The sequence below is a fragment of the Microtus ochrogaster genome, linkage group LG9 (genome assembly GCF_000317375.1).
Source record: "Microtus ochrogaster isolate Prairie Vole_2 linkage group LG9, MicOch1.0, whole genome shotgun sequence".
NCBI lineage: Eukaryota > Metazoa > Chordata > Mammalia > Rodentia > Cricetidae > Microtus > Microtus ochrogaster.
The window spans coordinates 27,184,751-27,197,211 of NC_022034.1; the positions used below are offsets into that span (position 1 = coordinate 27,184,751).

Below are 12,461 nucleotides of genomic sequence, written 5' to 3' on the forward strand. Positions count from 1 at the left end.
TGGTTTAAGTGTTTTTATTCTTCAACTGGCAGGGCAGAAGTCTTTTACCTGTGATCAGTGTGGAAAATATTTCAGCCAGAAAAGACAGCTAAAGAGTCATTACCGAGTCCATACAGGTACGATACCAATAAGGTGAGAAAAGTTGCTGGGGAAGAAGTGCAGATACAAAGTGTTTGTGAAACAGTAGGTTCATCTTACAGAATGAATGAAAGAACTGGAAAAAACAGTCGGGCTAGGAATGCAGCTCGTTTAGTAGAGAACTTGCCTAGGGTTTCATCCTCAGTGTCATATAAAACTAGGCGTGCAAGCACACATCTGTTATCCCAGCACTTGAGATATGGAGGCAAGAGGGTCAGAAGTTCAAAATCACCCTCAGGTATATAGTGAGTTTAAGGCCGGACTGGGATACTTGAAACTAGCTTAAAAAAAAAAAGAAAAGAAAAGAAAAGTCAGGGGTTGTAGTGTTATTCTCCACTACTGTAAGACTCATTTTAATGTTTGCACCATAATTTTGGAACCATACATAGAACCACCACAGAACTGTTGTATCCAAAAGTGCTGCTTGCTCAAGAGGCTTCAGGTAGTTGGCTGTTAGTAGTGGCATCTAGAAAGGGATGTCTCAGCCATGGCTTCTGATTGCTAAAAGTCCTATTCTTCCTGCCAGCTGATAAGAAATGAAACGGGGGTGGGCATCACTCAAGCTCAGCTGGCCAGTCCCTCCGGTGTTTGAGAAGAAGGGTATTCAGAAGGGTGAGGGGGATTCTTGCTGAGTGAGATGCATTGGGGTAATAAAGTTTATTGTTGTTGGAAAGTGCCATATTTACAGTGATTATTTTTCAGGGAAGCGCTTTAACAGAAATCACTGAAGAATTGCAGGGAGAGCATGCATGCACTGACACTTTTTTTATCGTTGCGGCAAGGCCACTCATTACCAGAATGCAGCCACTGCCATAGAAAATTCATGGATGTGTCTCAGCTAAAGAAGCATCTGCGAACGCACACAGGTAACCCGCCTCTCTTTCAAGCCTCCCTGCTGCATATGGTGTCCTCCGCCTGTGCTTGGTATGCTTATTGTCTGTGTGGTGCATCATAAGTTTTATTTAAAAGTCCAAAGTGAAGGCAAAGTGCTGTAAGCCAGCACAGAATGCTATGGCCACTGTTGTGTGAGGGCATTACATCCCGCTGCGAGTCGGCAGAAAATGGAGATCACCTGACGAACGCTGTTCACGTGTGAGAATTCATGTCAGTCTCGGTCTGGCTCTGTGTCACTCCGTCCCTTCAACACTGAAGGGGAGAGCAATAAATTGTTTAGAAAAGAAAGCATACACCAGACACGAAGGTAGACACAGGGTTCCTCTCTCTGTCCTCGGGAGCCAGTGCTCAACTATGAAATTGCTACCTCCCAAAGAGGCAGGAATGAGAAGGCAGCATTTTGGGGGCAGGTAGGGTTTTTTGTTTTTTTTTGTTTTGTTTTTTTCCCATTTTAAGTTCAGAGTAATAAAAGTGTCCATCTTAGACCTTTTGGAAGGGATATGGGTTAAAAATAAGCCTGTTGGATTTTTCCAAGAAACAGTTTCTATTAAGATAGATTATTTAATGATTTTGTCAAGTTGTCTGCTAATATTGTATAGGCAGACCTCTGAGATCTGGCCAGCCTGGTCTACGGAGTAAGTTCCAGGATCGCCAGGGACATACAGAGAAACCCTGGCTCAAAAGACAAAAACAAACACACACAAGAATTGTTTAGCTTTTGGCACTTTGATTTTTTTTTTTTTAATGCAGGTTGGTAATTTCCTGACTTAAAGAAAACCTAAGTATTATTATCCAAGTGCCTGGGACCAGAAACTCCCCAAACCCCAAAATGTTCCAAATCCCAAACTGTTTAAGTGTCAATGTGATGCCACAGTGGAAAGTGCCACACCTGTCCTCATGGGACAGGGCATAATCAAAATATAGGTACACCAGAAATACTGTCTAAAATTCTCAACAGGCTATGTGGAGGAAGTTTATATGAAGCATGATGAATTTTGTGTGTAGATTTGATCTCATCTCTAAAATGTGTGTATGTGTGTGTGAAAGAGAGAAAAAGACAGAGAGAGAACAAGAGAAAAAATTTCTAAAATCTGAAAAAAAAATCTGTGTTATTTCTGATTCCCAGCAGTTTTGAGATTTATTTGTTTTTATTTTACGTGTAAGTGTGGTTTGCCTGCATTAATGTGTGTACCACATGCACGCAGTACTCCTAGAGACCAGAAGTTGTTGGCTCCTTTGGAAGAGCAGTCACTGTTTTTACTCACTGAGCAATCTCCAGACTTCTAAGCACTTAGGAAATTGTCTTATAAGGGGTGACCTTATGACTTTTATGAAACTTACTCTGTACATTCTTAATTTTTTACAGTATGTGTATGTGCCACAACATACATGTGAAAGTCGGGACAGCTTGGAGTCTTGGGTATCAGACTTAGGTTCTCAGACTTGGTGTCATCACCTGCCAAGCATCTCGGTGGCTCCTTGGCTTCCATAGGCTTTCTCACTGGTACTCCTGTGGACTGTAATGCAGCCATTCGCTGCATGTTTACTGACCATTTGCTGAGTACCAGGCTCTGCCTTAGGCCAACGGACAGATAAAGAGATGTCCAAGTCCCTGCTGGTGTGACATCAGCATTTGAGAAGGGAGGCCCAGACAACAGATAGGGAACATGTCCGTGGTGCATGGAATTAGATATGGTGCGGGAAGGCAGGTATGGGAAGAGGTGCTTCTCTCTGGATGGGGCTGTCCTGGAAGGTCTCAGGGATGGGAGCCGCTTGAGTGGAAAACACAGTGTGCTGTGGGAGACAGCAGTACAAAGCCCTCAGCCAGGGCGCTAGGAGAAGGACGCTTGGGTAGACCACAAGGACAACAGGGCCATGTAGCACAGTTTATTTGTTTATAGCTGCACACTTCAAACATTTGTGAAGCTCTAAAACAAACAAACTGGGTAATGGTGGCACACAACTTCAATCCCAGCACTCAGGAGGCAGAGGCAGACAGATCTCTGTGAGTTCGAGGCTAGCCTGGTCTACAGAGCAAGTTCCAGGACAGGCTCCAAAGCTACAGCAAAACCTTGTCTCGAACCCCCACCCCTCAAAAAAGGAGATGGTCTCTCCCTCATAATGTACCATCTCAGGAGACTGTGTAGTCTATGTGGTGAGTTTGTTATTAAAATGCAAAAAAAAAATTAGACATTGGTCCCTGTTGGGGAGAATAAGCCAAACCCTTCAGAACATCAGGGTTCTTCAAGGACAGGGTCTTCTTACAACATATCTGTCTCTAGTACTCAGCTCAATGGCCACATTGGCAGCTCATTCCTTACCCTGAACTAGGATGTAAAGCAGGCGTTTGCCAGCATAGCCATGCTTGGTTTAAGAACCTAGATCCTCACTTGTTTCTCAGACCACAAGTGCACACTCTCTCCAGGTGAGATGCCATGCACCAGACACCAGAGAAACCAAAGGCGCATTGTATCTCTGTTCCCCAGGAGGATACCGAAGGCCACTTGTCCAGTGGGCAGGCGGTGCTGCTGTGAGAGGTGCCTCTAAGAGAAGGATCTGGCTCATGGTCTCACAGTCGGATATTTTCCCTGACCTGGAGCAGGTCAGGCTTTTGGGACATAGTCAAGCCAGGAAAACTCACACAACTGATAAGGGGCCACTCGTTTGTTGTGGGTTTTCTTCTTTGGAAAGGGTCTTGCTACGTGGCTCAGCTTGGCCTAAGAACTTGGTCCCCGTGTATCAGAAGCATGAGTGCTGGGACTATAGGTGTGCTCTACCACCATGGACTGTGGTTTTCTCCTGTCCTTAAGGTGGGAACGTTGCTCGGTGTGCGTGTGTGCAGCAGCCATCCTTGTAAGTAGCTTCTGCTGTACAGAATACTTCCACCTCTCCAGCAGCTCTGTCCCTTAGATTGTGTTAAATAAACACTGCTCCTACGTGTGGGCTCCCATGCTCATGTGGCTGTCCTTTCCAGTCACATGACAAAGTTCATGATGTCACAGTTTCAGTCACAACCTCATTCTGTGGGTTAGGTATGAAGCTGCCAAAGTTTCTCTGCCTGTGTTGAGATGAGTCCATCTTGCTTGTTACAGTTTTCCTGGGATCCGGGGCCACTCGGGACCTCATGCCCTTGCAGGGTCTGTGTGTATCTGTTAAGAATCTCAGTGCAGTGTGATGGAACCCAGAAGGGAGGGCGAGTTTTGTTCCCCAGAGTGGAGCCCTGGATCAGGAAGGCAGAGCAGGTGCTGGGTGACTCAGAGAGCATGTAGGTGTGCCGCCAGTCGGATGGACATGGGGATTTGAGACTGTAAAAGCCCAGTGGTTTGCAGAGAACCAGTGTGGTGAGGCTCCAGACAGTGGGGCAGACCGCTGAAGCAGCAAGGCCGTGAACAGGGAGAGGGACGTTCTTTAATGTGTCTTGAGAAGGCTTGAGCAGCCTTGGAAGGCGAGCAGAGAAGGGAGGCCCTGGGATAGGTGGTTGGCAGACTGAGAGACAGGCCTTGAGGTCAGGAGGGCGGTGAAGAGACTGGCGCGCATTAATCTAGGACAGAGTCATCACTGCTGACATGACAAACTGTTAATAGTCCAGATTTTAAAAAGTTGGAAACCAGGCAGAAGTCGTGGCCCCTCTGGGACTGAGTCAGCTCTGCCTGCATCTTCCTGAGTCATCCTCCTGTCTCTGGCCTCAACTTTCATTGTTACTGTCTGAGCTTCATGTTACAGACTTCCTTCTGGTCTCTGCTGCTCAAGCCCTCATGTCTCCGCCTTTAACGCCTTTAACCTCTGTCCCATCTGTTTCCTGCATCTCGTGGCCCCAACCACAATACCTCGTGCACAGTCTGGCAGGAAATCCTCCCTCTAGTCCACTTATTGGCAGACTCTGAACACATCATCTGTCTACTTAAACCTCTGTCTGGGATTTTGGCTCGTCTTTGAGCCCAGCACTCCCCAGTGAATCCTTGTGCCCCTAGCATTTTGGTTGTACTTAGGCCAGTGCCCTGGCATCCTGTCTGCACTCAGTGCTGTGGATTTCGGTCGTTATTGGAGCACACGCCAAGTTTCCTACCCTCTCAATAGACTGCACACCCTTCCTGAAGCTGTGATCGTCTCTTTGGCTACTGTCTTTCCTAGTTGCAACTTTGCTGGAGGTCTCCCAGTGTTTCCGAACTAAATAAAAGAGAGGAGTGGCCCCGGGTTGAAGAGAGAGTTCACATAGAACAGATCTGAAGCCAGGGGTGAGAGATTCCGTCACCATGGCTTGAGTGTCCTACACCAGTGTTGGAGTCCTAATGGCTGACGAAAGCGTTAAAACATCAGATGCCCCGTTAGTGGGGCAGTGGGGCACTGAGAAGGAGGAATTTAGTCCTTTCCCAGATGCCCTGTTAGTGGGACAGTGGGACACTGAGTAGGAGGAGTTTAGTCCTTTCCCTTCCCCTCCAGTGTCCTTTCTTCTCCACCTTCTGCCCTGGAGGTACAACAAGAAGGCCCTAGCCAGGTGTAGATCCCTGAACTCTGAACTTCCCACTCTGCTGAACCAGAGCTGTGCACAGTGATGAACACCTTTGATCTTAGTACTCAGGAGACAGGCATGTGGACCTCTGTGATTTGAGGCCAGTCAGAACTACACAATGAGACTGTGTAAAAAACTGCCGACTCTGTATTTGAAGCCCAAGTGGAACAGGTACAGTCTACATGAGAGGTGGGACCTGACTGAGGTCTGAGTAGCCGCAGTTTTGATTAGAAAGCCGCCTGCCTGTAACCTTTGCGTGATGAAGGCAACCATGTGCACACGCTGATCCGTCAGCTTGTCTTGTATGTGGGTGCCGTACTGGGTGGAGCTCGGAGACAAGTCTAGTCTGAAAGAGCATCTCTCCTCTGCTTTCTCTAGTGAGGCCAGGTCTTGCTGTTGGCTTTTCCAAAACTCCTCTCACCTCCATTAGAATCCCTTACGTCACTTGGCTTCTGAGGGAGATGAGAGTCCATTGTCACATGTGTAGTGTGCAAACTAACACTGAAAAACGCTTGTTGCTGTTAACAAGTGAAATCTGAGTACTTGCACATTTTATGTGAGCTGTAGACCACAGTGGGAAAGTCATTCATTTGGCAGGGTTTCTGGAATATGTGTGTGTGTGTGTGTGTGTGTGTGTGTGTGTGTGTGTGTGTGTGTGTGTGTAGATCTGTGACCTGTTGGAGGGTGAAGCCTTGCCTGCTGTCTCCTGATATGGCCACTGGAGCAATTGCTGCTACTGTGACATGTTCTGTCAGTGTGGAAAGGCCCACACTGTTTATCATGTTGACCGTGTAGAACCAGGAAGTAAGAGACCCTTTTCAAGACTGCTGTGATCCACGGAGGAGGAAGTGAGAAATAGTCAAATTCTAAACATATTTGGAAGGTAGATATAAATGTGAGCAGTGTGCCCTGGTGCACAGAAGTCCCTTCGAAGGTCCTGGGCCACCTTGCCCAGAAGTTCTGCAGAGGTGCAAGAGTCAGTGTTAAACACAAGGGGAGAAAATGCAGGGGTTCTTTTGTTACCCACATATGAAGAGCTACTCCATCATCATGGGAAGGAACCATGCCTCCTCTGCATCCTCGCATCCTCTTGGCACGGCCCAGATGTGCTTCCTGCGCTCTAACAGAGTGGCCTTTGTTCCTCCCATTGGGAAAGTAAAACGCCTGAGTTCTTATTCTGTTCTTCTTCTTTTTTTTCCTCCTCCAGGAAAGGGTTTCTCCGTGTTGCCCTGTCTGTCTGTCCTGGAACTCTCTCTGTATACCAGGCTGGCCTTGAACTCACAAAGATCCTCCTACCTCTGGGTGCTGGAATCAGAGGTGTGTGCCACCACCACCTGGCCAAGGTTGTTATTTTTCAATGTTGGATGTGAATTAATACATGCTTTTCTCTGTTTTCCTTTTTCTAGGCGAGAAGCCATTTACCTGTGAAATCTGTGGGAAGTCTTTCACGGCAAAGAGCTCCCTCCAGACCCACATCAGAATCCACCGGTAAGCTTGTTTGGGGCTGGGTGACATGGGACATACCTCTCTAGCCTTGCATACACCTGGGATGCTCTTGCATACACCTGGGACTGTAAGTGTATGCCACCGCACCTGGCTTTTTTGTCATTTACTGAAGTCTGGTGTTGTGTGGGAGTAACCTTTGCCCTATATAAGCTTTACTTCCAGTTGTTACTCTGATAGAATTTTCTGTGTGGTTTATTGTCTTATTTTTTAAAATAATTTCTCAGACAAAACCAGCAATATTGGTTCTGACCAATAAAAGCCTTCATTGTTGGCTTCATTATTTTGTTGTAGTTTTTATTTGGGGAGTGATCTGAAGCTTACATCTTCAATCAGAAGTAAACATTAAGGCCTGGGGAAGTGGCTCAGTGAATAAACTACTTTTTGCAGGAGAATGAGAATTTGTTCAGATCTCTAGCCCCATGCAAAAGCCAGAGGCGGTGCTGCATGTATGTCAGAGGGTGGAGGAAGGTGGATCCCAGGGGTTGTCTGACCACCAGGCTAGCCAGAATGGCGGGTTCTGGGTTCAGTGAGAGACCCTCAGACAATCAGGTAGAGAGAAAGAGAGAGAGGAAGACACCAGTGGTGACCTCTGGCCTCCACACACATACAGAGATACGCTACACACACAAGTTAAACCATTAGTGAAGTATGAAGCTTGAAGCCTCAGCACATAGGAGGTAGAAGCAGGAGGGCGGCCACAAGTTCAAGACTAGCATGGACCACAGAGTTAGACCATGACTCAAAAGGAAGAAAATATGGAGTTAAACATGATAGCGCATGCCTACAAGCCCAGTACCTGGTAGGCCAGAAGCAAGAGGATCAACAGTTTGAGACCAAACTGGATTGCATAGGAAAATTCCATCCAAAAGAAAAGAGTTCTGTTGATAAAAATTATGGACTTACGTATATTTCTAAAAGCTTCAAAAGTAATTAGGAGCTGTTAAAATTTTAATATTGATATTAATCATAATACATACATATCTATTTGGCCTTTAGAATCTAAAAATCAGCTGTAAGAACTAAAAGCAAAATAGAACTGTTTGTATAATATGTAAATGTTTACTTTCTTACCTGAAACACATATAACAATAGACCTATAAAAGTTCATCCCCCATAGCCCAGTCCCACCTGCCACCCTACCATAAGCCCTTTTTTATTTTTGAGACTTGGGGAAGCACATGGAAGCGGTTCACTCTAAGTCAGTCAATAGTTGGTAGGACCTGTGACTTTGGACGCTGCCTGGCCAGTGGCTCCCGTGTTGTTTTCTTTTGGTGTGAAGCGGAGCTGGCACTAATTTGAAGGGTTTGACATGGGTTTAAGCATTGGCATTCGGGAAAGGAATTCTTATAAAGAGGACAGCAAACACTCAAGATGCAGTGCTGCTGGGCCCAGCGTTCCTTTAGCTTTGATGTCTTCTGCTAAGTAACCAGGAAGTAGGAGCAAGTGTTTCTGTGTTTTCTTACAGAGGAGAAAAGCCATACTCCTGCAGCATCTGTGGCAAGTCCTTCTCTGACTCCAGCGCCAAGAGGAGACACTGCATCCTACATACGGGCAAAAAGCCTTTCTCCTGCCCAGAATGTAGCTTACAGTTTGCTCGCTTAGATAATTTGAAGGCTCACTTGAAAATTCACAGCAAAGAGAAACACACATCAGATTCTAGCAGCGTTTCTGGCAGTAATGCTGACGAGGTCCGGAACATTCTTCAGCTGCAGCCATACCAGCTCTCCACCTCAGGAGAGCAGGAGATTCAGCTGCTGGTAACTGATTCCGTGCATAACATTAACTTCATGCCAGGCCCCAGCCAGGGGGTCAGCATCGTACCTGCTGAGAGCTCTCAGAGCATGGCCACAGACCCAGCTGCTAACCTTGCCCTGCTCACACAGCAGCCTGAGCAACTGCAGAGCCTGATTCTTTCAGCTCAGCAGGAGCAAACAGAGCACATTCAGAGCCTAGGCATGATTGGAAGCCAGATGGAGGCCTCCCAGCCGGAGCCAGTACATGTCATTACACTTTCCAAGGAAACCCTGGAGCATCTCCACGCCCACCAAGGGCAAACAGAGGCGCTCCAGTTGGCAGCTGCTGCTTCCGATCCAGCCCAGCACCTACAGCTGACACAGGAGCCTGATCCACCCCTACCTGCTCCACTAGACCAGGAGCAGAGCTGACCAAAGCACATGTCTGACTGTTCCACTGGACCAGTAGTGATGGCTGGTCCTTTGGGCTACCATCTTACAGATCCTTAAAGACATGATAGCTAACCACCAGGTTATTTATCGTGGACTCCATTGGGACAGAATCTGTGTGTTGGCATTACAGATCTATCTTATCTGTAATACCAGTTCGTATTTAGCATTTAAATATTGATGAGGGGCTCCACAGTCATCTAATTCGTCTCTAAAGATGGGTAGTTTCTCTTGGGAGCACTGGTTTAAACTTTTCTGTAAGAGTTGAATGCTCCTTGCTATAGAGTGTGGTCTTCTTTAGAACAAAAAGGTATGTATAGGTTGACTCTTCTGGTATGGTGGTTGGTTCCATTCTGTTATTTCTCTTAGGCAGTATACTTGCCAGTCTAAAACAAGTCAGGACTGACTGTACCCAATTACTTCTATCAGGAGAATCCCCTCCAGTAGCTTTTCTGCCCCTAGAGAGCACCCCTTGAATTTTATCTTTGTTTGGTACGGTGGGCTGATCATGTCTCACTGAGGGTAGATTCAGATTCGAAAACCACACTCACGATACAGCAGCAAGAGTACTTTTCTGTTGTTTGTATTCCCAGACAGGGTTTCTCTGTGTAACAGTCCTGGCTGTCTTAGAACTCGTTTTGTAGACCAGACTCCCTCGAACTCATAAAGATCTGCCTGCCTCTGTCTCACAAGTGCTGGGATTAAAGGTGTGAACCACTACCACTTGGCACAAATTGTACTTTTAAAATTTTGAGTTCAACTTTTCTGCAAAACTTGGATTTATACATTTTTTAAAGAAGCAGGCTGTTAAATTTTTTATTAAAACGTCTCCAGAGTATGAAACTACATCAAGATACTCATCCCAAATAAACCAAAGTTTGTTAGATGATGACTTGATTTTCATGAAAAAGGACCCTTAATTACCTGGAACTAGAAAGTTTATTCAGTGTAAGGCCTAAATACACTACTGTAGCCTACTTGATCTCAAAATACTGATTTGCACGTTCAACCTTAGAGCTTCCTAGATGTGGAAGTGTACACTAATCTATTTTTCTTAACACTCGGTGAAATCTATCAACATACCGCTTAATTTTGAGCCTCAGAGTGGAAGTAACCCTCCTGTTCCTATGACTGTGTGTCTTTCAAACCATCACAAAAAGATTAAATTATGTTTGGCTTGTTTTCAGGATCACTGCATCTACTTGAATTCTTTGACTTTTATCTCTCATAACGCTGGTAGTGATGTTCGAGAAAGAGATGAGGGTCCTAGTAACATTATGGGGTAGGGAGTGAGTTCAAAATCAGCGTCTTTTCCACAACAGTTGTTAGCTGAGCTTAGACTGCTTGTATTCCCACCAAAACCCAGATGTTTGCATCCTGGATATGTACAGACATAGACAATTCTTTAGGTTGGAGAGAAGATGAAAGTATTCTTGTTCCATACTTACCAAGTTGTGTTTTACTACCTATAATTTACAGATTGAATTACCAAAGTGGTAGACACATATCAACTAAAGTAATATGAAATTGGACCTGAATAGAGTCAATTTTTTACAAATACTGTCTTACTTCAGTATTTTAGACTCTTGATTTAGTCACTTAAGCCATGTATCCCTTGTGTGTGAGTGTGGGGTGTGTGTGTGTCTGTGGAGGCCACGGGAGGACACTGGGTATCCTGATATCACTCTGCCTTATTTCCCTGAGATGGGAATCCGGAAGCTGGTGTCCAGCAAGCCTCAGCCATCCTCCTGCTTCCACCTCACAGCGTGGGGGTTCCAAGCACACATGGCCATCTCCTGGATTTGACCTGGGTGCTGGGATCCACGCTCAGGTTTTCCCATTTGTACAGCAAGTGCTCTTACCCGCTGAGCATCTCTCTAGTCCCTGTGCATTCTTAGAACACAAAAGACTTTATGATCTCTTCAAAACTTCCTAATACCCATTTTCTCAAAAACTCTACTTTGTATTAAAGAAAATTAAATTTTTCTCACCCTAGACAGCTGGGTAATTATTCAGAAGCATGGTTAGGTAGCTTTTGGTTTGGTTTGGTTTGGTTTTGGTGTTGGACCCAGTCCATACAAGTTAAATTTAATTTACTTTGTAAAACAGTCTACCTCTGCACTAAGAATATAACATGAGCCAGGCCTGGTGGTGCAGGTCTGTGTCCCTGGGAGACAGGTAGAGACAGGAGGACCTTGAGTTTAAGGCTAGCCTGAGCTACTTAGACCCTGCAAAAGAAAACAAGGCCTGGGCGTGTAGGTCAAAGTATGTCCCTGGCGTGCACAAGGCTGGGCTCTGTCCTGAGCACTGGCAGGGAAATAAAGAGGTACAAGACACAAGGAATTTAAAATATTCAAAAGCCACATCTAACAATTGGTGAAATTAATCTTAACATTATTTGGTCTACTATCCTGATCAGCCTTAATTGTCAACACAGCCTACACGGAGTTATATGAGAAGCAATTGAGGGGTTGCCTAGATCAGGTTGATCTGTGGGCATACCTGTGGTGAATCATCTTGATCATTAACTGCTGTACAAGGGCTCAGCCCACTGTGGGCAACACCATTTTTGGGCTATTTCAAAAGCTAGCTACGCATGAGCCAATGAGTGAGTCATTGAACGAGTCGGCAAGCCAAGTTCCTCCATGGCTCCTGCCTTGAGCTCCTGCCCTGCCTCCCCTCCGTGATGGATCATGACTTGAAAGTAAAACCAAATAAAACCTTTCTCCCCTCCCCCACCCCAGTTGCTTTGGTCATGCTATTTGACACAGTAACAGAATGCGACTAGAACATTTGTTGCCAAATATTTCAATATGTAATTCATATTATAATGTATTAATAAAATTTTATATCCTCCCTTGATACAAAATCCTCAAAATCAGTTGTGTATTTCATACTTTCTATTATATCTCAACTTTGACAACAATATTTGCTGGTATTTGATTTGCATTCGATTTCATAAAATTTATAGGTTAAAAAACATAGATTCATCTATCACGTAGTTCAGGCAACTGTTTTCAGTCGCTGAAAGAAATAACTTATGTTTAACTTTTAAAAGTCAAGCCCGGTTCCTCGGTTGACCTGGCCACATTACAAGCCCTCCCTGACTGTCTCCAGCATGCGATCCAGCTCTAGCCTTGACTATGTCATCTGACCAGCTGTCAAAGGAGAATCAGAAAGTGATGGTTTGCTTGCCCCAGCTCTCTGTCGCAGTACACACTCTGACCCTT

At 45.4% G+C, this 12,461-nt stretch overlaps 1 protein-coding gene across 3 annotated transcripts in view; it reads left to right on the forward strand.

The window, feature by feature from the left end:
- The window catches only part of Zbtb24 (zinc finger and BTB domain containing 24), a 16,653-nt gene extending 5,368 nt beyond the window's left edge, over nt 1-11,285 (forward strand). Inside the window, exons 4-7 of one of the 3 annotated variants that reach the window (XM_005363564.3) lie at nt 33-116; nt 921-1,004; nt 6,949-7,030; nt 8,514-11,285. In XM_005363564.3, the coding sequence (XP_005363621.1) occupies nt 33-116; nt 921-1,004; nt 6,949-7,030; nt 8,514-9,213 (950 nt within the window). In that variant the 3' untranslated portion in view covers nt 9,214-11,285. Of the gene's footprint in view, nt 1-32; nt 133-840; nt 1,005-6,948; nt 7,031-8,513 lie in introns of those variants that run through there. The other 2 variants (XM_026787470.1, XM_026787471.1) reach the window with 2 other exon arrangements.
- Nucleotides 11,286-12,461: the final 1,176 nt, after the last annotated feature.